This window comes from Dermochelys coriacea, chromosome 10 (assembly GCF_009764565.3).
Source record: "Dermochelys coriacea isolate rDerCor1 chromosome 10, rDerCor1.pri.v4, whole genome shotgun sequence".
NCBI lineage: Eukaryota > Metazoa > Chordata > Testudines > Dermochelyidae > Dermochelys > Dermochelys coriacea.
The window spans coordinates 36,783,312-36,806,882 of NC_050077.1; the positions used below are offsets into that span (position 1 = coordinate 36,783,312).

General features: G+C 45.4%; 1 protein-coding gene across 2 annotated transcripts in view; it reads left to right on the plus strand.

Annotated features, from left to right (window-relative positions):
• Positions 1-23,571, plus strand: part of LOC119862993 (ankyrin repeat and fibronectin type-III domain-containing protein 1-like) — a 617,559-nt gene that overhangs the window by 134,868 nt on the left and 459,120 nt on the right. The window contains exons 1-2 of one of the 2 annotated variants that reach the window (XM_038420625.2): positions 16,368-16,691; positions 18,436-18,693. The exons of the other annotated variant lie outside the window; for it this stretch is intronic. Of the exons in view, the coding sequence (XP_038276553.1) occupies positions 18,536-18,693 (158 nt within the window). The 5' untranslated portion in view covers positions 16,368-16,691; positions 18,436-18,535. Of the gene's footprint in view, positions 1-16,367; positions 16,692-18,435; positions 18,694-23,571 lie in introns of those variants that run through there. 2 annotated transcript variants of the gene reach the window in all.

Below are 23,571 nucleotides of genomic sequence, written 5' to 3' on the forward strand. Positions count from 1 at the left end.
TCTATATTTTTAAGCTGTATCTGTCTGAGTGCCCCTTTAACTTGTATCTCTGGGTACATATCTCTTACATGACAGTTTGCTCTTTTCACTGTGAGTGGAAGGCTTTGTGGTTTTGGTGTGTGTTAGCAGACATTTTAGCACTGTTGTAAAGGGCCACAGCCGTCCTCCCTAGATCAACAGGCAGATCTTACTATCTATATCCAAGGGTTGAGTGTGGAGGCTTCTAAATCCTGCCAAAAGTCAGAAGTGGAGTAAATTTGCAGGTCTCTGTAGAGAGCAGAAGCTTTTAAGAGAAACCACAGGGAATCATTAGTCGCTTTCAGTCAGGAGGGAACTGGAGCTGAGGTTTTAAACATTTGGGTATTGGATGCAAGCTGGATGGGATTTTGACATCTTCTGTTAATTAAAATCTGGCCTTGCCTTTATTCTGTCTTGTCTAATCTAACTCTGTTCTGTTCTGGTATTTGAGGGGTTGGTTACCATAGTGTATAGGCACCATAATTAAAGAGTAAAAGGAAACTAAAAGTGAGGCGCTTGTACTCTGCTCGTCAGGCTGCTGCTAGTTTGTGCATGTGCATAATGGAGAGAGGTGCCCTTCTAGGGGCACCAAGAGTTAATCAGATCTGGCTAACTCTGCAGTGAAGAAGTACCCTCAGAGACATGAATAGTGACAGCTCTCTTTGACAAGTTTCAGAGTAGCAGCCATGTTAGACTGTATTCACAAAAAGAAAAGGAGTACTTGTGGCACCTTAGAGAAGCTTATGCTCAAATAAATTTGTTAGTCTCTAAGGTGCCACAAGTACTCCTTTTCTTTTAACTCTCTTTGAGCTGCTTACTGTGGGAGAACCAGTGCAAGATGTGCTTTGCATTTTGCCCTGTTGTCTGTTGGGCGTAGGCTTCCTCTGAATTATTCTGCTTAGATAGTCCATAGCCTGGGGTGTCCCATGAGATCTCTCTGCTTCCAGTTTGCAACTGCATCATCCTGGATCTTGAAAGTCGGAACACCTCTGAATATAATTCTCGAGATGGCTCGTGGATGGTAAAGTGGGCTCTGGGAGAGCCCTGCCCTGGGTCAGTCACAACTTGGTTAAATACTGGGACATTGAATTGGGCCTGGGAATAAATGGGGAGCCAGTAGAGAGCATGGAGGCCTGGTTTGATGTGCCTGTGAATTTCTACCCTGCCCAGGAGGTGTGCTGATGCATGAGCTGCAGCATTTTGTGGCTGCCCTCAGAAGTGTCAGCTAGAGTGAGTTCCAGTTGTCAAAGCTGGAGGTGAAGTACACGCATCTAACCAAGTAGCCAGATCCTCATTCCATAGGGCTGTGCGTGGCCTGTTGGAGAGTCCAGAAGGCATATCTTGCCTGTGTGTCTTAGCAGTAATAAGAAATGGTGTGTGAATGCGTGTGTACACACCTCATCTCATGTGCTCAAAAATGATGTAAAGCCACCTGTGACCATAAGGACTTTATGCTCTGCTGCTTCCTTATCCCAGATTGTCAGTGTGGATGAGGAAGCTTCTGCTTTTACGGTGCTTTGTCCTCTTGCCCAGGGAGCTTATTTCTCATCTTGCTAGAAAGCTGTAGCAAAGCACTGTTAGTATTTATGATGTGTGCATATTGTATCGAATGTGATGTGGTGCCACCCTGATGATGAGGTAGGTACATGTGACCTGCAGCTGGTGTGTTAGCATATCTTCCCTCCTGAGCCACTGTTTGGGCCTGCTAGCAAACTCCCCTCTTGCTGTAATGTGCTAATCCTGACGGAAGGAGATGCCCAGCTTAGGGTCCAAAGGGAGTGTAATAAATGAGGGTGCTTCAAGTTCCAGCCTCAAGTGCATAAGCAGCCACTTTAACAAATTGCCGCACATCAGCAGGCGGGCCAGCGCTGTTCCCAAGGCAATAACTAACTCTCTCAATTCGTAGCAACGTTGCTGATCATGGAGAGTGGGAGTCCACTGGTCTCTTGGCTCCTTGGGGATACAGGCTTCCTCATCGAAATTCCAGCACTCCCTAGCCTGATGGAAGTGTTCTGACGTGGAAAGGGCTTATTTTTACACTGGTTGCTTTGGGTTACTGGAGGTGAAATCATCGCTGTCCAGAATGAGCATAAAGCCTAGGCACCATTGGAGATCTGTTCTGAGGACATACATGGCACATGGTGTTGTGTGCACTGGGGTGAATCATCCTGTTGAGGATATTTCTTTGGCAGGTGTGTTTATCGGCCTGTTGGGATTTTTGACCATTTACTGATCCTCCATTTTTTAACTCTTGCAGCTGTCTTCAGTTTGTTGGAATACTGAACCTGGGAGCAGCATTGCAGCTTCAATACCATTGGTTTTATATGTAAATCGGCCCCTTTTTTGAGGATACCTGGCTGTGTCAGTAGGGAGTAGGTGGGTGTGGGGGTGCGTGTGTTGTAGGGAGAGGAAGGCTTGGCTGTACTCAGACAGGTAGGGCTGTACTGCGTCACAGGCATGCCCTTCTTCCCCTCCATTTAGAAGGTAATATTCACATTCATAGACTGATTTGCTCCTACTGGCTCTATAGCATTGTTGCTCAGACAGCCATTCTTGGTGAGTTCCTATCAGCCTGCTCCGTATTTCCTGGACTGGGTCTTTTCCCTTGTCTTTTTTATCCTGAAGAACTCGGTGGTGGAGTCAGTCACTTGCCATTGGCTACATGGTAATTGTGCTGACATTGTTTGATATGAAGTAGTGGGGTAAATAAAGAATTGGGGCCCCAGCAGGAAAGACTTGATGTGGGGCAGATGAGGCAGAACACAGACATTTGTGCAGAATGTAGGTCTCTGTTCTGCCAGTACATTCCGGTCTCTTCTAGTCTGAAATACGTATTTTGTGTGATCCAAAGATTGCAATGGTGGTGACAGGGAGGAGGGAGCGTCTTTGACAAGGAGAAGCATGGATCTGTGCCTGCACAAGTGGAGGAAATGATGCCCTTTCTGGAATAAGGGAAGGGAAAGATGGGCAAATGGGACTGTCTGTGTTCTTGTTTAAATTAGAAGTGTGTGTCTGTGGGTGAGCCAGAGAATGCATTCAGAAGAGCTGCAAGCTGGGGCTGATGGTGTTGAGAAGAGGGTGCCTGCCACTAACATGGGAGTTGTGAGTTTCAATCCTGCTGGGGCAGCACGCCATAGCAATTTGGGAGGGGCTTTGTGGCTTCCTGGATGCACAGGAGGTAATGAGACTGCGGGGATGCTGGAAGCAAGAGCAAGTTCACTGTAGTGCAGTGATGGTCCTGGAGATGTCCTGATGCGATGTGCTTTGGTGGTTTTAAGAAAAAAAAAGCCAATTTAATTCTGGTCTGGACTCCAGACTTGTGGAGATGTCACTTCATGGTCTGGGGAAGTGGTAGTCCCTCCATATGGCTCTGGTGAGATTGCACCTGGCAGCCACCAGTTGCAAGGAATTCAGAAAAGAACAAAATCATTAAGAGCTAGAGGGACTGATTTGTGGGGAAAAATCAAAAGTACTATTTGGATATATCTTGATTAAAGGAAAGCAGGAGGTATGATCACTAGAACCATAGTAAGGTTGCAAAATCCAAGGGAGAGGAATTGTTTAGGGGTGTAATATGATCTTACGTGAATCAGTGGGAGGAAATTAAGCAGAGGTAAATTGAAGAGAAATACTGGGAAACCCCATGGAATAATTTCCCTGAAGGACCCCTGGAAGCACTGGCACTTGAGTCATTTGAAATTGGACGGGACAAACACTTAATGTACTGTAGCAAATGGCCATACAGTGGTCAGGGGATGGAGAGAGGAGACTTATTATCTGATTTGTATGGTTCTTAGAAATGTATTAATACATCAATCAATTTGTGAACGATCTCCTGTGACCAGCAGTTAATGGTGTTTATTGACTAGTTTATACTGTAGCTTTTTAATATTCCACAGTGTCAATTTGTAGAGTTACAAACTGTCTGCTCTGTATAGTTCAGCTGACATTGCGGTACATTCTCTCTGGTAATTAGTTTGGCTGGTGGAATATCCCTATTGCCCAGACCTTGGCTGAAGCCTGATCAATCAAAGGCAAATAGATTGTTCAAAGCTCTGCCTCTCCCCTGCTACAGGGATAAAAGGGCTGAAAGTTGAGGAAATGAGGTAAGAAGATAAAACTGGAAAGTGAGCCAGTCTTGAGAGACTAGTAAACAAACAGCACTTAAACTACCCCCTCCCACCATGGTGTGTTTCAGGCACACAGAACTGTGCCCCCACCACCAAGACACTAATAAGAAACCTGGGTGGTGCTGTTCTGCAGAACCATTTCTGATGAAGATCAAGGCCTCCCAGATCTGCTCATATCACAATCACAGCTCTGCCAAACTGCTCCAGCTAATCCTCCCACCATTCCGTATAGCTACACCTAACACAGTGTGTGCAGCTGGAGTGCATGCAGATAACTCCTAGTGGTGCTTGCCAGCTCCAGGGGGCAGAGTGAAGATGGTGTTGGCTGGTACCTTAACTCTTTTTAGTTCCTGTTTTTCAGAGCTTTGACTTTTGCTGAACTTGACACCCTGGAAGGGCATGATATGCCACTGGGCAGAGGACCTTCTTCATAATACAGTCCAGAGAACCTCACCCTAAACTTTTGCATCAATCTGGTAACTTCTTTCTGAATTAGAGCATGAGCCCTTTAAACAGAAGTATTTCAAGGTGTTTGGGGTTTTTCATAACTGTTCAAACTAGCACACAGGCTCTCTGCTTTACCGTTTTTATTCCCATGCTGAAACTTACAAATTCTGCACCCTTTTTCCTTTCCCCTCTAGGTCTGGAGAAAGGCTGATGTTTAGGTGAGGGAAGAACTTGGCAAGAAATAAAAAAGCAAGCAGATGGTGACCAGCCAGCTTCAGAGAATGAGAAATCAATAATGATAAGAGAATAAAAATATCAAAGCCAGGAGAGTCAGGATGTTCTTTACCACTTTGGGCTGGAAACTAGATGCTGCCACAGCCTTCACCATATGCTTCCCTTAGGTTGCTAAGAGGTCCTACTTCCTCCCCAAATAGAAGGCTGTAAATCCCTACACCTCTCAGGGAGAGGGACAAGCAACCTACTCCACCCTTCCTTCAGGGGTTCCCTTTAGGGAACTTTTAAAAGAAGAATGGTGAATTGTCGAGGAAATTATGGTAATATAATGGATAGAATTTCTAAGGTGCCAGTCACTGTAGTCTCTAAATGCTATAGTCCTAAAGTATGCCGGCTGGAGGGTCAGCATCTCACTTCACCAGCATATCCCCTTCCAACTTGAAACCGGGGTACAAATGTCAGCCTAACCCTTTGGGTCTGAGCCGCACCTCAAGAAGGTGCAAGTGGCAATAAAGAATTGTGGTGGTGAAATCCTATGAATTATGTACAAGGAATGGAAACTGATGGGGAAATGATAGAAGCCATCTGCTGCAGACCATCAGGACAGGAGTGGGGGACAGGGATGGGTGAGGTGATGATGAAAAATTTCTCGGCGGTACTCGAAAGCACAGGAAACAATACTTGTAGGTAACATCAGCTACTCAGATACCTGTGGCATGTGGTTCCTAAATTATACAGACATCAACTTCCTGATCCAGAAGGAGGAGATCCTAACCAGAAGAGCCATCTTGGATGTACCTTTGATTGACAGGGAGGAACTGATTCGAGACCTGAGAATAGCAGAGAAGCCTATCAAAAATTAAGATGGGAATAAGTAATTCTTTATTAATCCATCCAGTTTATTGCTTATGGTTCTGTTGCTGTCTAGATGTGTAGGTTTCTTTCTCAATGCTGACTCTGTTATTTTTCTGGGGACTGTAGATAGTCTGTAGAATAGTAATTGCCAGGATCACTTTCCTTTCCTTAACTTCTTTTTACTACATTGGCTCCTCCTTCAGTGCAGAATGTCCTCCATTTGCCATAATTTCTCAGAAAACATTGGTCATGGTTCAGTAAGCAGTGAACTATTTTCTCTGACAAATGATGCTGGTGTGTAACTGGATTTGTGTAGTTTGGGACAAGTCTTGGTTGCCTTGCTCATGTAAAGTAATGAGCAGGATTTAGCTCATGTGCTCAGTTTTTTCCCTTCCCTTCATTCGGTCAGTGCTGCTTTACAAAGTCTTCATTACTTCCTAATTGTGCAAACTTCTTTTCTTGTAAAGGAGCTTAGTGTCTCAAAGATTGGAGAGCTATTAATTTAATCTTTCCCTCTATTTTTAACGGGACCAACTTTCCTTCTTCTTCTCTAGTTACCAAAGCCTTTCTCATTTCTCCTGCCCCCCCCATTTAACCACTTTGGCTGCTACTAACTCATTTGATTTTTGTGCTGACCTTCTTTCTCCCTTGCAAGGCTGAACTAGCTGTATATGCATTGTTCGAGGGGAAGAAAGAAGGGACCTGCTTTGGATGGTGATCATCCGCAGAGTAACTTGATAGCAACTGTACAAAGTTGCAGACCAGAAGAGCCCTTTCAAGTGGAGAAGAAATAACTTTATGGTGAGAGCTTTCTGGCAAGGGAGAGCAGCAGCTCGTTCCCAGTGATCTCTGGGGTTGAGAAGGAAAGTAGAGTCTCCTTTTGCCACACTGGCAAGGACTAAACGCTGATGGATTGCTGTGGGCATCCATGCTGATTGGATCCACTTACTCATAGTTGCTGTTCAGCGCAGTGAATGCTGACTCCCCTCTTGTTCTCCCTTTCTCTCTGTTTTATGTCAAATGATGCCTTTGCACCCTCGCTGAATGCTTCTTCATGGAAATGAATTTTGAGCTGATCTCAGCCATAAATATTCATTTGTATCAAAGGATGCACGTCATACTGGACTCTTCTTACCATTGAGCAGCAGTGTGTCAGGAGCTGAGCCCTCTGATGCAGGTATTATGGGAAGTGCAGGGGAGGCATGTGGTTGCTGGTATGGTGCTGACACCTCCACAGAAAACAAATGCGGAGGATAGCATTCAGGAATGAGAGTTCAGTGTTTTAAAGGTGTTGCTGTGATAGACATTTTACTCACCATCAGGATGTCCGGCTTGTGTTTCATGTGTAGGAAAGTGGCTCAAATTACTAGGTAATTGTGTGGCTCTGAAGCCTTCCCTGCACAGTTCAGTGCTCTTTTTGTTAGAATGAGCCATTGTAACTCTAACTTGGACCATGCTACAGCAGGATTTGCTGCTGTTTGCTGATGGAATTATAGAGTACTAATTTTACTACATGGATCCAGCGACTTGTCAATGATACACTAGGCAAATTAGTAAATTAATGTGGCTGTTGTAATACCATGTACTAGCTCTGAAATTCATACATAGTACAATATAACTGATAATTAAAATGGAAATGCCTGGTGATACTGAAATTATAGTACATCCAGTACTCTATACTTTTTATTATAACTCTTAATATTTAGCACTTGCATAGTGCTTTCCATCATCAAAAAAACCCACACGCGCTTTTTAACTTCTGCTTTCATTTTCTTCGTTTGGAGTGATTTTCAGTGTTAACGAATGAAAGTTTGGACAGCACTGGTTATAGGAGTGCAAAGTGCAGACATGCTTTTGGCAAGCTTCCATCCTCGCTCTGCCAATCCACATGTCCTGGCTATTTCAGTGCTGATCTTCCACTGAGCTGTGCCAAATAAGGCATCTTATCACTGAGGGCTAGCAGGTAAGCATTTTCCCCGGTGTTGTCGTCACAGAACTATATATATATCACTGATTCGGCAGTGGGTTTATGTTGATGTGGTTCTCACAGAAGAGACATCTTTTTGAGTAATTGTCAGCTAAATTGAGTTGCCTGAAGTTATGCTTTAAGTTAGTACATGGACCACATTTTGCTGTTATGCTGGTGTGTAAATTCAGAAAAACAACAAGGAGTCCGGTGGCACCTTGTTGTTTTTGTGGATACAGACTAACACGGCTACCCCCTGATACTTGTAAGTTCAGAGTAACTCCATTGAGTTCAGTGCATTGCTTCAACTTTATGCTGGTGTGCGATCACAAATTGACACAACAGCCTGTATGTTTGTGCTAAATATGCTTGTGCTTTCATATGCCTCTAAAAGACAGCAGCAGCCGCTCCAGGGTTGGAGGTAAGCTGAAGTCATCACTTCTTTCTTTTTGTACTAGGCAATATATGTGTGTTTTTCTAAAGAGGATGAGAATTGAGGAAATCTTTTAGACACCAAAATGCAAGATATTCAGCGATCCAATTAAATATTTGGATTCTGACACAGGGGATGTTGGCATATACAGATGAACAAAGTAGAGATCAGCTTGCATTTTAAGGCTCATAAAAGGTGTTCTAGGTTGTAATGAATAAATCTGTTTGACTGTTAGCTATAACACCTAATGATGCAGGAATTTTTTTTTTACATTTGAAATAATTCAATATCCCTGCAGTCTTCTCCAAACTGCCAGAAGCCTTGTAACCTGGATTTACCAAAGAAATGTTGAATGGCTTGTATTTTCTGTGTTTCACAGTCTTCTGTTCTACTTTTATTTAAATGTTTCCCTATTGAACTTACTTCTTTAAGCAAATGCTGAACTGTGCCCTGCAGACCTGGTTCACCTGCTGTAGAAGCATTAGGTTAGGGCTGTGATATCTGGTTAGGGATTCTGCATACAGAGCCTGAAGGAAGGAAATATACAAATGGCTTCTTGATTTTCTCATTGAGCTTCATGTGCATAAGAACTGTAAAGAGGAGGCAGTCGCTTGATACAGCAACGGGGTTTCCTCTGCTGCGATGTGGTAAAGGCAGAAACCTCAATGCACTGCCTCATCCCCATAGCTTGCTGCAGTGTGTTTCAGAGGTGCAGTGTTTGGAGCTCCGGGAAGGAGTCTCCTCCAATCCGACTTAACATTAAGAAAGGGAGGACTTTGTACCTCTGCTGTCAACTATGACCACCCAAGCTGTCACAAAGCATTTTGTCAAATGCTGCCTGCACTTCGTAGAGGTGATAAGGATTAGAGATAAAGATTGCTGCATGTACGCCTGGGTGCTTCTGTATATGTTTAGGATGGAAAGAGATGCCAGCAGCCCACCATGCTGTTGTGTTAGCACTCCAGAAACCTGGGTTAAAAATACCAGCAATGCCACTGGTAGGATGAGCCAGCCAGGCTCTGCTCAGCAATGGGTTTATTTATCAAAAAGCCTGCTGTGATTTTTAGTGAGCTCCATCCTGGAGGCAGGTGGCTGTAGATCCAAGTTTACATTTTAAACAAGTCTAAATTTTATATGAATGTGATTAAATATTTTTAAAAGTCCAATTAAAACGATGTTAAATAATTGATTCTGTGCCCCATTCGTGTTTCAAATATGCTCTGGGAATCCACCATCTTCTGCCCCAGGCAGAGAGGACTGTGTTGGACTCCTTTCTCTGACCCCCCACAGTGTAGCCTCATCCTCTGGAAGGTGTTTTTATGCCTTTCCCAGGGGCTGAACTTGCTGCTTCCACAATGCTCCCTGATTCTGCCTACATAGAGACTGTGAGAAGTTACACCTAAGTTGTCCCATGTGATAGCAGAGAGCACAAGAAGTAGCAACCTGGAAGGCCAGTTTAATCAGTTCCCACTGGATTCATAAAGCCCTTATGTATAGACGTGTATATAGTGCCTTCATGCCTAAAGATTCCAGAGTGCTCTACTTGATGGCTATATAGACACAATATTTTAATTCTCCTCCCCCACTTAAATCTCCGCACTTAACACAGAAAGACAGCCCACTCTGGAGTGAAACACAACAACTGTTTCACAGCACACAGCAATAATATTCAAGTTTTAAACAAGAAAAACACAAGAATCAGTTTAAATTGTTAGGGGAACACAGGGAAATTAGAATTTGGATAGGATGCCAAGAGAACACCCCAACTCATATAAGAAATGAAGTGAGGATCAAAATATAAAAATAAAAAGTCATGAGTACTTGTGGTCAATTAAGTACTTGCAAGAGCACAGCACCCCCTACCACCATGGTGGGTCATTGCTTTAGCACTGACTTAGAGAGGAGAGCTGTGCTGCCTTCCTCTCAGGTACTATAGTTACTCCCGGGGGAATTCTGAGCCCCTACAGATGCACAGAATTCATGTTCCCTGCAGATTTCTTTGCTTCCCCGCAGAAAAAGGACTTTCTGATGGGGAAGCAACAAGAGCAGTCATGTGACTCTCCCCAGCAGTATATTTTGGGTGCCCAGGGCAGCTAGCAGAGAGGTAAATCACAGTGGGGCAGGGGGCAGGATTGAGGAAAACCCAGCTGGTGGTTCCTACCCTGTGCTGGACTCAGCTGCTAGTCCTGGCTGGGCTGTGGAAGACAGAACTTCCTCTTTCACCGCATGGCATCCGGGGCCAGGTTAGACCCACCCGCAGATTTCTCCCCAGGTTGTAGGAAGCTCTTCATAATCCCCCCCACCCATCGCTCCTCAGCTGCAAGGGGAGGGATCACAGTAAGGGAAGCTGCTCCCTCATCTGCCTAACCCCTATGCCTCCAGACCCTCCCACTGAGCCTCAACCTCCCCCACACCCAGAACCCCCCCGCCACCCTGACGAGACACCTGTACCCAGATCCCCTCCCCACCGAGCCCCAACCAGCTGCACCTGGATCCCCACCTCACTGAGCTCCTAACATCTGGGCCCCCCCCACTGAACCCTCCACACCCAGACCTTCCTGCCGAGCTCTATCCCCCCCCACACCCAGACACCCCCATTGAACCCCAACCACCTTCACCTAGACCCCCATGCAGAGTCCCATTACCATTGCACTCAGAACCCCCCAACAAGCCCCTGTGTATCCAGATTCCCCACCGCACCTGGATCCCCCACTGAGCTGCCTGTATCAAGATTGCCCCCACACAGAACCCTCTGAACCCACACCTGAATCCCCGCATACTAAAGCCCTCCACTCTTGGATCCTGCCAGGCTGAGCCTACCTGGCCAAACTTGGTGCACCTGGCACAGAGGGGCAGGGTCGTGGGGTGTATCTGGGCAAGCCCGATTCTTTCACTGTGTCAGGGTTGGGTGCAGCCTCACCGCTGAGTCCATGTCCTGGTGGGGAGCTGCAGAATGATCTCCCACCTCTGGACAGCCAGTGGCCTGTGCTCCCCAGTGCCATGCTGGAGCCTCCACATTTATTTGACAAATACAATTTGCAGAATTTTGCAGAATTTTAAATTATTGTTTGCAGAATTTTTAAATTTTTGGTGCAGAATTTTTAATTTTTTGGCGCAGAATGCCCTCAGGAGTATATTATAGTGAGTGATCTGTTGGTACTGAAGTTGCATCATATAATGCTGAATTATTCCCCTTTTTAACAACAACAATAAAATTAAGATACTAGGCAAGTAGGTGTTGCAAGGAGGGGAAGGGAATGTGTGTACATATAAATACATGCTTATGTGAGATAGGGAAGGGGTCCAGCTTTTCATCCCTCCCGTTCAACCTAGGTACAATGCCACTAGCAGGGCTACTAAGAAGGCTGTGTTGTCTGTCTGCAGCATATGTTTTACTGCATCTCTCAGTGCAAATCCTGGGTGACCCTAGATGACCAGTGTCAGCCTGAGGAGCACTGACTGGCTGAGACATGCTCTAGACAAAATGGAGGAAGTGATGAGGGGAATCAGCTGGAAGCATTGGCAAAGGTGATGTCCAGCACAGTGAGGGAATGGAGGTGCCATTTATTATTAATGGTTACTTGTATTACTGTGTTGCTAAGGAGCGCTAGTCTTGGACCAGGACCCAGTTGTGCTAGGTGCTGTACACACACGGAACACACAAAGTCTCTGCTCCAAAGAGATTTTAACAGGTTTGTAACTTTTAGGAGTTTTATTACATTCTGGACTGCTTCTGGATGCCATGGTGGCAGTCATGGCCAGGAGTGCCCCGTTCTGTCTAATGTGGAGTGACCTTTCCGCAGGGATGAGACCCTTGCTACCATTATCCATTTCTCAGATTATAAACTGCTCAGAGCAGGAACTGTCTTGCACAACTGGGTGCTGATAATGGCCTCTGGATGCTACTGGAAATAATAACTCATTCCATACCTTTGCTGCCTCGAGAAGAGATTGCTAATGGGCTCCGTATTAAGCTACAGCTTGAGACAATCTGAAAATGCTGCTTGCTTATTAAGTGGTGCATATGCAGAGATCACATTACACTGGTACACTGTAGTCTGTGCTGGATGTAAATACATTGCTGGTGGAGTTTATTGTAACCTCGAAAGCCCTAAGTTGTCATGGACCTGCTTACCTAAGAGATCACCTCTTTCTCTGAGATGCTGCTTCACGTGAGATTAATAGAGGTGCTTGAGCTGTCAGCAGGGGGCTGCTGGCAGGGTCTTTTCAGGTTGGGGTGCTCTGCTTTGGAAGTGAATTCACTCCCCTCTGGGTAGCATAGAACTTGAATTTGATAATCTTGTGGGCATGTTGTAAAGTTTAGGTTTTCTTTTGGGCATTTGGGGAGTGGGCTGGTTGAGGGATGTAACATGGCCTGTTTTGGGGGTGATTGTTACATCAAGCCACTGTTTTTTGCATACAGTATGGGCAGTTTGTCAAGCATTTTGTGGATTTTAATTTGTAGAATGTGCCTAGAGCCAAGAATAGCTGCAAAATTTTTTGAATTAGTGAAAAAGAAAAGTCGTCTTACTCATATAATCACTGCATATATGTAAAGTAATTAGAAATGGAAGTAAGAGCAGCTCCTTTTAGAACTATATATGTTTCCTAGCCATTTGTTCACTCTCTGTGTTCTGTTTCCTTTTGTAGCACTGAAACTATTAATCCACATTTGTCAACGGGTGATGCAAACTCCAACTTTCAAATCAAACAGGGAGCACCTTTCCTGGCTGATTCTAGAACACGGGAAAATGATATGTCTCAAAACTCACACTTGAGCTTTCTTTAAGGATCAAAAAAGTTTATAATTAATTTTTTAAAAGGATATTTATTTTTGAGGATCACACCTTCAATTGCAGTGTAGACATATCCAAAGGCCATGGATTTTCTGTATCTTTCCTTCTGTGGTCATCTCTTCTGCTTTCTCATTGTGTTTTCTTTCCTGTCTTCCAGCTCTGTTGTAATTCGCTTCTCTCCTGTTCCTCCATCCCCTCTTCCTTTGCCGTAGCCTCACATGCTTTTTCTATGACTCTGGTTTCCATACTGTGTATTCTACCATTCTCTTCTAGTCCCTGGCACCTACAACGTTCCCAGGGGTGCAACCAAGATTTTCTTAATGAGGGGGCCCAGGTTAGCTGACAAGTAGTAGAGGTTATGTTCCGAGAGGTATGTGTGTGTGTCGCTCTGGCTCCTTATACTAGGCACCTCTGGAAGAAAATTAGGGATGAAGTTACTCCATGCAGCCCTGGGAGGTAGCAGACATATGGATGTATTGCTCAGTGTCCTGAGCTCTAAAAGTGTATGAATCACGAGGCAGGCCGAAATGATCTTGAGATTTTAAAATAAGAAACATTGGTTTCCTTTAATTTTCTCTCTGATGTTGGAACCTTTAGTGTATTGACACCAAGAAATTTGCAGGTTTAGATCTTTGTCTGGATTCAAAAACAGCCAGAAATCTAGCAGTGAACATTTAAAAAGTGAAGAGGTTCTGGAAGGAATATGAACCTTCATGCCTAGAATCTGACCTCTAAATAATGTAAATCAGGAGGGAATTTCCTCTGTGCTTTGGTCATCCCATAGCTACCTACTATAGCTTTCTTTTCACTTTCCTCTGAAGTATCTGGCACTGGCCACTGCTGGAGATGGGCTAGATGGACCATGGGTCTGATCCACTATGTCAGTTCCTGTTCATGGGAGCTGCATGTGCTCAACCTCTCTGCACATCACCTCTCTTGCTCCATTTTGACTCCCCTGGTAGAGTGGTAACCAGCACTCCATGAGCTGGGACTCCACTGAGAGCAGTCCCAGCATCTCTTTGCTGCTGAGTCCTGTTCAGCAATGTTCCCTCTAATTTTTGACGGGCCGTGTGGGCAAAAAAATTTCTTCTGTGCAAATTTTTGTGTGTGGGGTGTTTTGCCGTGTGTGTGGGGTTTAGGATCTGTGTGCACGCGCACAGCTTAAAGGGAACAGTGCTGTTGAGTGAGAGTGACAGGAGCAGCCTTGCTCTGGCTGTGGCAGAGCCTATGGTTTCCAGTCCCTGAAGGAGCATGCTGTGAACACATATGCATCCTGTGCCTGCCATGAGACAGAGCCAAGCAACAGAGTTGAGGTACAATAAAATAAATTTGTTAGTCTCTAAGGTGCCACAAGTACTCCTTTTCTTTTTGCGAATACAGACTAACACGGCTGCTACTCTGAAACCTATTTTCAAGTGTTGTTCTGCAACCACAAGGGCTAGAAACTTATTTTCTGTATAAATGAAAGCTGAGATTCTTGATTCCAGGAGCTGGAGCTTTAAGAAAAAAGCTCCCAAGTAGCGTGCGATTCATTGTAAAATCCGGCGGTTAGCAGCATTGGATTTACCTTGTGCAGTATTGCCAGCTGCAACAGCTCAAAAATGAATCAGACACCCAAATTCACAAGATTTTGTTTTTTGATTATATATTTTTGTCCTGTCTGGATTTTTGATCTCCCCCTCTCCACCATGTGTGGCAGTTAGTGACCCCAACTCTCTCAAATGCATAAAGTAAGGTAAGGTGCAGGTGCTCCCCCTCAACTCCTATATCAGTTCTGCCCTCCCGGCCTCTCCTCTGCTCCTCCTGCAGCTCCTGGGGTCCTTCACCCCCTGTCCCAGGTCTGGGGGGTCTGCAGCAGGCTCTTCTCCTGCTTTCAGGCTTGGAGGGGCAGCTCCAGGGGCTTGTCACCCCCTCCACCCTTTCCCAAGCGGGTACTCCAGGGAAGGGGACAGGAGGAGAGCAGAGGAGCCATCCTGTTGCTCCCAAGAAGTGGGGTGGGGGGCGGAGTGGAGATGTCCTGAACTGCTGGGCTCTTCTGTGAGATTGGTGTTGGCTCCTGATGGGTGGGTGGGAGAGGAGAGCTTTGCCTGTCCTCCTGAAGCAGCTCTGATTGGCTGCTTGTCCCCAGGAGGTGGGGCAGTGAGGGAGGCAGCCAATCAGTGGGGATTTTCCCCCAGCAGGGTTGAAATTCGGGCGGTGGTGTCTTTCACATTGGCCAGATGGTCCAGCCATAGTTGAAATCCCTGACGCCAGGGAGGATTATGAGAGTTGACAGCCCTGTCTGGGGGCTGTGTCCCCCCCTCACCGTGCTGCACCACCGCTTGTTGAGGGGAATGCTGGGGCTTGGGTTAGTCTGAGCATAAGAGTGGCCATACTGGGTCAGACCAATGGTCCATCCATCCCAGTACCCTGTCTGCTGACAGTGGCCAGTGCCAGGTGCTTCAGAGGGAGTTAACAGAACAGGCAATCACTGAGTGATCCGTCCTGTCGTCCCCTCCTGGCTTCTGGCAAACAGAGGTTAGGGACACCTAGAGCGTCAACTGAATGGGTTTGCTGTAGAGCAGTGCAAGGCAATTCTCTCCCAGCCTTCCCTCCTTTGTACACTTCGGGGCTCCCTGGGCCACGTCTCCCAACCCAGGCTGGTCTGGGGAGAGGGTGTGGTTAGTTTGAAGCCCCCGTGGGGTAGTAGATTGTGTGACCAGTGGGTTGGCACAGGCATTTTTTCCTGCCGTGATTTCAACCCAGATCATTGAAACATCCCGAGTTGACCCCATCCCTCCTTTAGGCAGGGTATTATGTAGCAGGGTGCCCATCTGCCTCGCACACAGACACTCAGAGAGAGAGCTGGGGGAGCATTTCTCCTTGCAGCAATGATGATGAGGAGTGCAGACAATTGAAGAAGGCCCCCCCGAGAGGCCTGTGTTGCACATCTGCCCTCCCATCAGCTAGTGAGGAGGAGGATGAGGATGAGAGAGATCTCAAAGCATCAAATTAACCTCATCTTGATATTCTTCTCTCTTGAGCCTGCCTGGGAATGTGTGTGTGTGGTTTTAAACTCATCCCCTCCCCCTTTGCCCTTTACATAGTTCAATAGAAGATAATTTCTTCTGCACCCAGGTAACAGTTCTCATAATCCTCCAAAGGTCTGTCTGCTTCCCACAAGCCCCGTCTGCCTAGAAAGAGCAGGCATATTACAGCTTTCATGTTCAGTGCAGAGAAAATAGTTGTCCCCTTCCATGTCTGTCTGTCTCTTTTATTTTTTGGTTCCCCTTTAAGCTGCTCCCCCCCCCCATTTCATTCTGTTTCTCCTGGACCTTATTTATTTGAAGAATTACATTTCATTGAGGATAGTAATCTGGCAGTTGATAAGAGGGGCAGACAGAGAGAGAGAGTGTGTGTGTGTGTGTGTGAGAGAGAGAGAGAGAGAGAAAATAAACGCTCTGTCTCAATCCATCTTTCAGCAAGTGAATTGACTTGAAAAAAAATTCCTGCACCATCCAGGCAGAAGTGGAGCTGGTTTTTGGCGGATGCGTGGGGGAGAATAGATTCCCCAGCTGTAATCCTGAGAAGTGAATAGATTCCTGAGCCTGCCTTCTGAGCTCATTCAATATTAATGGGAGCGAGAAGGTATTGGGAAGGTTTTTCTACCTGCTGTGAGGCATGTCACTGGGAGCCAGAGAGAAAGGGACAGAGATTCATTCAGAGAAGGCAGAGGAGCTGGAGCTGCTGTTGCTGCTGCCAGAAGAGACCCTCCCAAAGATGCTTGGCTGAATGGAGCCAGCAGGTGCTTTCCGCACATCGGATTAATTTGGGTTGATTATTTATTTATTTATTTACCTCCTGCTCTCTTCCCCCCTTGATTCCCCTCCCCCATTCCTGCTGTAATAATGTTCAAGCATCTCAGCCAGCCCAGCGGATGGTGGATCAGGCAGGGGGATTGTGCTGGTGATTTCTGGTTTGTGCACAGGTTTGCTTAGGGGAAAGCAGGCTCTATCATTTATTTTATTTTTGATAGAATAATCTCGCTCCCCAGAGTCAAGGTGCAGGAAACAGAGATGTTAAAATACAGACAAGCCCCAACACAGAGAGGACAGTTGCTTTTAAAAAATTGCAAGTAAGCTAATTGTTGTGTAGGAGTGTGACAGGGATGGTATAGCTGTTCTCAGGTAGATCTTAGATTTTCTCACCCCCAGCACCTGTACTGTGTTTGGGGAGCAGCTATTAGCGTCTCCTTTGGTGGTAAACTGCTGTTTCCAATATTTGATCCAGATAGAGGAGTGAATGAGAGCCTTGTGAAAAGAAAGAGGAGAACAGAAGGATGAATTGGGAAGTAGAAAAATGCATAGCAGGGTTGAAATGCTGGATGCCCATCCTTTATTGCAAGTGGGTTCTGTTTGCAGTGGATAGCTGTGGGCAGAAAAACAGCAATTAATGTTTTATTTTTAATATGGCATTCACAGCTGAGGGATCAAAAGGATGTGAAGGCAGTTGGCTGATTTGCCATGAGCCAATGTTGTTTTCTTGAAGATCCTAAGCACATTATTTGCTTTTTTGTATTCTGACAAATATTCTTTCTCCTGGCTACATTTTCACAGATTTAATGTGTTATTGCTCACTGGGGTGGAAATGAGTCTCACCGTCTCTCACAGGTCTCACTGTCATCCTCTCCTCACCTCCAAGCTAGCATCAGGCACTAAGGATGCTAACACAAATGCAGTTGACTAGGGGAAGATTTTGGAGTGGAATTTTCATGCTAGTTTGCTGAGTTCTTTGTCACTGGCTGCTGCTGTTGAAATTCTGAAAGGGTTGGAGAATTGCAGTGCAGAGGCCAATTATTGTAGGTGACTTTTAAATGGACCAGTCTCATTTGTTTGAGAAGTTTTCCCACTTCCCTGTGCTCAGCTGTTTGGTAACAAGACAGAAAATCAACTTATTTCAAATACATTGTTTGGGAGGGGGTGGTTTCTGCCTAAGAAAAGGCTTACAAACTCTGAATAGCTATAAGAAAAATAAGCAGGGATCCCATTTCCACGTACTGTACTTGGTTGAGTTTATTTCAGTGCCCAGACATGATGGTAATGGACCTTTAGGAAATACTTGTAGATACACTTGTTCTTTGGAATGTGTGTATTATCATCTGCCACTAAGTTGGATGGTGTCTCCCCACTTCTCTTGTTCAAGGAAAAATGAAACTGAGATCTTGGATGCCTCCTACATACCTCATGGGCATCCTTAGAGGCCAAATCCCTCTATTTCTGATGTGGCAGCATGTGTCTGGTGAGCTGCTGCTCACAGCAAGAGCAATAAGATATATGCTGTCACTACGGAGGGATTCTTTCCAGAGGAGTTATTTTTTTTCTTTCTCCTTAATTCAGTTCAGTGGCAGCTGCAGTAAAACTCAGCAGCTCTCCCTCTGCCAGTATTTGCCTTTTGGATAAATACATACTGGATTTTATTTCTTCTTTTTAAATGGGAAAAGTGTCAGCATGCAGCAAATCGTGGACCTCTCTAAACTGCTCCTGTTTTGTCCTCTCTCTTTTTCTCTGACTCTCTTAGTGCTCCCTTCTTGTCCTTCCCTCAAAGGTGAAATGCACGGGGTAGTGAACACACACTGGCTCTAGCATGTGTGACTGTGTGTTCAGACTAGGGCACACGGATGTATGTGTGCACACTCTCGGACACCGCTGCTGCCATGTCTTCATTCGGGAAGCTTACAGAGTACTTCAGTCTGAGGAAGTCGAGGAATGAGTTCCGCTCGGACCGTCGGAGTGGCCGTCGGAGCGGCAGCTACTGCTGTAGTGTCACCGAATGCAGGTACCAGGAGAAAAAAAGTCTACCACTCCCTCCCGATGCATCTGCCTGTGTTTGTGTGGGCAATTGTGTGGGCAGGGAAAGCTTTCATCTATTTTGTCACCAGGGCTTGGGGGTGAGGGAGAAACCTTTGTAAATGGTGTATATTTTTCTGTATTGTTTCATGGAACATCTGAGCACAATTGACCATTACATCATCCGGGATGCCTTTGAAAGGTATAGAGCACTGGTGTCTGCTTCCCTGCTGAAAGTGTATTGTAGATGTATGCACAACTTGGATGTTCAGTCTTCCTGATCCTTAACTTCATGCGCACATACATGGTCTTTTTTCTTGTTCTTTCTTTTTATATTAAACTGCTTCACCTGTTCTTCCTACTATACGACATTAAAGCTACAGGTGTCAAATGGCCCTTTTTCTGGGACTCCAAGCACTGGGAGCCACAACAGGATATTACACAAAGGACGATGAGCTGTTGAACAGTCTAAGTTCAAAAAGTGTATGTGTTTGGAAGCTACCTTAATGGAGTCTCTTGTTTCCAGACATACAGTGGCTGGTGAGAATGGAAAAAAAATAAACCCAATGCTGTTAACCTCATGGAATATTCTCTAATAAACCTCAGGGATTGCCAGTGTAGGGTGTAACAGTTGTTGTACACTTGTATGCTTATCTTTGGGGAGAGAATCCAGCTTTGGGGGTGCTTAAAGATGCCAAAGCATTCCAAATGTGTAAGATTTCTCTTTTGTTTTGTAGCTTGCAGGGGTGATGGAACAATTTGTATAGTGGAGGTGTTGAGAGACATTGAAACAAACTGCAAACCCTGTATATGAAGGAAATCACCTCAAGCCAGCGGGTGCTGCCCCAAGCCCAGCACCCCTTGTTCCAGCATGCATGTGAATTTGATTCTTATTGTTGGGAAAATGCTTTGTGTAGCTTATTTTTCTATTCATATATGAGCAATTGGCAGGCAAGTTCTAACAAGGTCTTTGATGCCGCTTGCTAGTGATGTTTGCTCTCATGGGTCAGTGAAAGGGTTGCTTTGAGGGGGGGAGTGGAAATGTAGACACCAGCGACATTCTGCTCAACAGTGTCTCTCCCCACAATTCACCTTCTGAACTGTATGTGGTGTTTGCCTTTTAGAGAGAGCGCTTGTGATGGATGGCAGATTTGTATAACAGAACATATCATTTGAGTGCTTCCAGACCTAAAGAGAAGCAATTCATGCAGGGTGGGGCACTCATTTAGGGCTGCGTTCTTTCTCTCTTTCCATTCCTCTTGTATCAGTTCGGTCACAGTGAGTGCGCTGGATGAATGGTGTGTTTATAAAATTAACTAGCATTATAACATCTCTTAAAATTTCCTTTCCAGTCTGATGCTCAGAAGCCATGCAGGCTGTTTCTATACCTACACAGGTACATAGATGAGATTAAAGATGATTAGGCTGAGATCACCCTATTATTGTGGGTCACTGTGTCTTTTCCTCTTATATACTTTCCCCCCTTTTCCAGAATTCTCTGTTCTGCCATTGCAGGAGAGACAGTGAGATCCCTCCCTAGGCTTCAGAGCCTGAGCTCCAGCCAGTGCCACAACTTCAAAGTGCTGTTTACACAGCTATTTTTAGAGTGCTAGCACAAGTCTTGCTAGTACAAGTTGGCTAACCCAGGCCGGGAGGCTTTCTATCATAGGCTGTGTAGACATACCAAAAAATGCTAGGCAGGCAATCAGGATATTGTGAAATTAAGAAGAGACTGGAACGAATCTGATTACAATCCCCAAAGATAAATTCATGTTAAATCTGCTTTCTACCTGCATTTCTTTACAGTGTCCATTCAGACCTGGTTTGTGGGGAGCCCAGGTTTGAAGGAAAGAGTTTGCAAGTGCTGGGGAATTTTGCATATGCTGTAGACCATAGTGGTACATGAATAGTGTGCTTCATGGAGAACAAGCTTCTGCCATGGAGAGAACACCTCTTTGTCCCCCTGTCATCTTGATCTCCCTGTGTCTTTCTGCTGTCCAACCTGTTGATTCCCCCATGTAAGGGAACACAACCACAAGTGATATGGACTTCTTGAGCTTCGACATAGGGAGGACTAGGGCACTGGAGAATACTGTCTTCTGAGGGTATCTCCCACATGACTGCTCAAGCAAGAGACAATAGATTCCTTTCTGGTTTTGTGATATTGTGTACGCTAGAAAGGGTTGGCTGGGATACCTGCATTCCAGTTGCCTGAACAAAATAAGCTGTGTTGACAAAGGGCTCTCTTGATGGCATAACTGTCTAAGCTTGGGCTTTTGCTGGCATAGCACTGTCTGTTAGAGGTGTGATTTGCCTTCCACACACACACACTTAGTAGACGTACCTATGCCGACAAAACTTATAAGAGTAGACCAGGCCTGTATCAGTGAGGAAATGGAACCTAATGGAACTGACTCAAAGAGAATCCAATTTTCCTTGTTTTTGCACCTGATTCTTCTGCCTTGTGTCTCCATTGTCATTTACAGTTGTGCAGTGTGTGTGTGTGTGAGAGAGAAAGATTGACATACTACCCCTGTGAGGGAATGGAGAAATGGGCTTGGGTAGCAGCTTACATTTCCTATGCACAGGGTGTAATCAGCTCCACATGCTGCAAGACTGGATTTTCAGCTCCTCTTTTTGCACCTGGTGTTGATACATGTCTCACCCTTCCCATAATTACATGTAATTGATTATAAAAGCAAAAATAAAATTTTGACTGATTAAGCATGAAACTCTTTAATTCCAAAATGTCACTTTCCACTCAAACTGCATCTTTCTGTGCTTATTTCATAGTAGGATAACACTGGCAAAGAAATGTAATAGAAATGTAGCTAGGATGTCCAGATCCGATGTTTGGATGCTCAGATTAGCACAAAGGTTCAAGAATGCCCACTTTACATGCCTTTGTAGTGGAATTTATTAGAATCCTGCCAGCTACTTGCTGTTTTCTTCTAGGCTCTGAAGGAACTGGAGGATCTCTTGTGCTGTTCCCAAACCACCTGGGACCAATAGGAACCAGATAAATATTAAAACTGGGAGTCCACTAAAAGGGATTTGCTAATTTGAGCAGCCATTTAAGACATACATGGCACTCTTTATTTTCAAGAGGCTGTAGAGACGTTAATAAATATTTATGGTTGGGGTGTCTTGTCTTAAGTGCCTGCATTTTAATATTATGCCCACAGATGTAAAACATAATTTTGAAGGCATAGGCAGATCTGTTGCATTGGTTATAGTGAGGGACTGAGCATAGGTTAGCAGGGCTCACCTCTATGCTTGGAAGAGGACCACTCCCTTTATTTATTTAATTTATTTATTTATTTATTTTCCAGTTTTACCCCTGCTAATGCAGTGTATGATGTGAGTAGGTGCTTGTAGTGAAGCAAGGACTCACTGGCCAGCGCCTCCTGCTGGTCATCTGGGAATTAGCTCTTTTCCAGCTTATGGAGCACCCTCTGCAGGCCCAGGTCTTGCGTGCTGCTGGCTCCCATGTCCCTCCTAGACCCTGGTGCCTGTTTATCCTGGGGTTCTGCCCCAGCAGTACCCCATACTCTAGGTCTCCCCTCCCAGGGGAACCCCCATCCTCTAAACCCATCTTGCCTCAGTGGCTGCTGCCAGTCATCATCTAGCCCCTTCTCACTGGGGCAGACTGCAGTCTGTAATGGCCACTCATCATTGGCAAGGGGTTAGGACCTACTGCCTTTGCCTATCCTCAGATTGTCCCTCTGCAGCCCCAGTACCTCTTGGCCTTAAACAAGGCCTGCAGCCTGGGGATTTACTTGGCTGAAGCTCCCCCAGCCATTCCCCAGCAGTACTCCGCTTAAGGTATCTTCCTCCCAGGCAACTAGCTCTTCCCTCTCCAGAGCTAGAGTGAGACTCCTTTGCTTCTGGCCCACAGCCCTCTTATAAGGGCCAGCTGGGCCCTAACTGAGCAGGCCACAGCTGTGGTCAGCTATACAATCAGCTTTCCCCAGCTGTTCTTAATCCCTTTCACTGCTGCAGCCTCTGCAGGGCTGCTTTTAAACCCTTCAGGGCTGGAGCGGGGTGACTACTCTGCTACAGTGTTATACAAGTTTCCCACACACATTACCACCAATGTACCTCAATCGTGATCTGCAGCTCCTGTTGCTGTCTCAGTCCCACCAACAGACCTCTGTTCTGACCTACAGCTGCCCCGTTATTCCAATCCTAGACAGGGACCGCCAACTGTGTGCAGTGATACAAGGGCTTTATAGTGCTGGTTTTCCTGTAAATCAGATGGCTAGTCAGATCTCCAGAGGTGAATGTTTAGTTGTGTGTCAGCCCTGTGCCCTTGAGTAGTGACACCGTTGAGAACAGGGAGTAGCACGGACACTATGAAGTGAGTGTCAGTATGCATAGTCCAGAAATGTCAGACCTCAGTGTAAAATTCGTTTCTCATGGTGGCTGCAATAACTGTGAAAAGAGTAAAGGAGTGAATAGGCCAAATTGTCAGTTGGTACAAATCAGCGTAGCTCCATTGACTTCACTGAAGGATTGCTGGTTTACTTCAGGTGAGGACCTGGCCCGATGTATGAACTTTCATCCTCCTCTACATAATACAAGAATATGGAAATGAATAAACTGCTGCAAACTGTCTTTATGCTTAACCAGGAGTCCTGGATTAGCACTGCAGCTCGTAGGCTGTTGTAGCTGCAGACCACATTGCAGGGACAATATTCTCTGGCTTCTGGATAAAGGGGAAGGGTTCCACCACAGCTGTTTTGAGCATAGGCATACTGCCATAGTAAAGGAAATATTTGAAACCTCCTATCACCAGAGTATTTGAGCCCTTCACAACTGTTAATTAATCTCTCCTCACAGCACCTTTGTGAGGTGGAAAAGTATC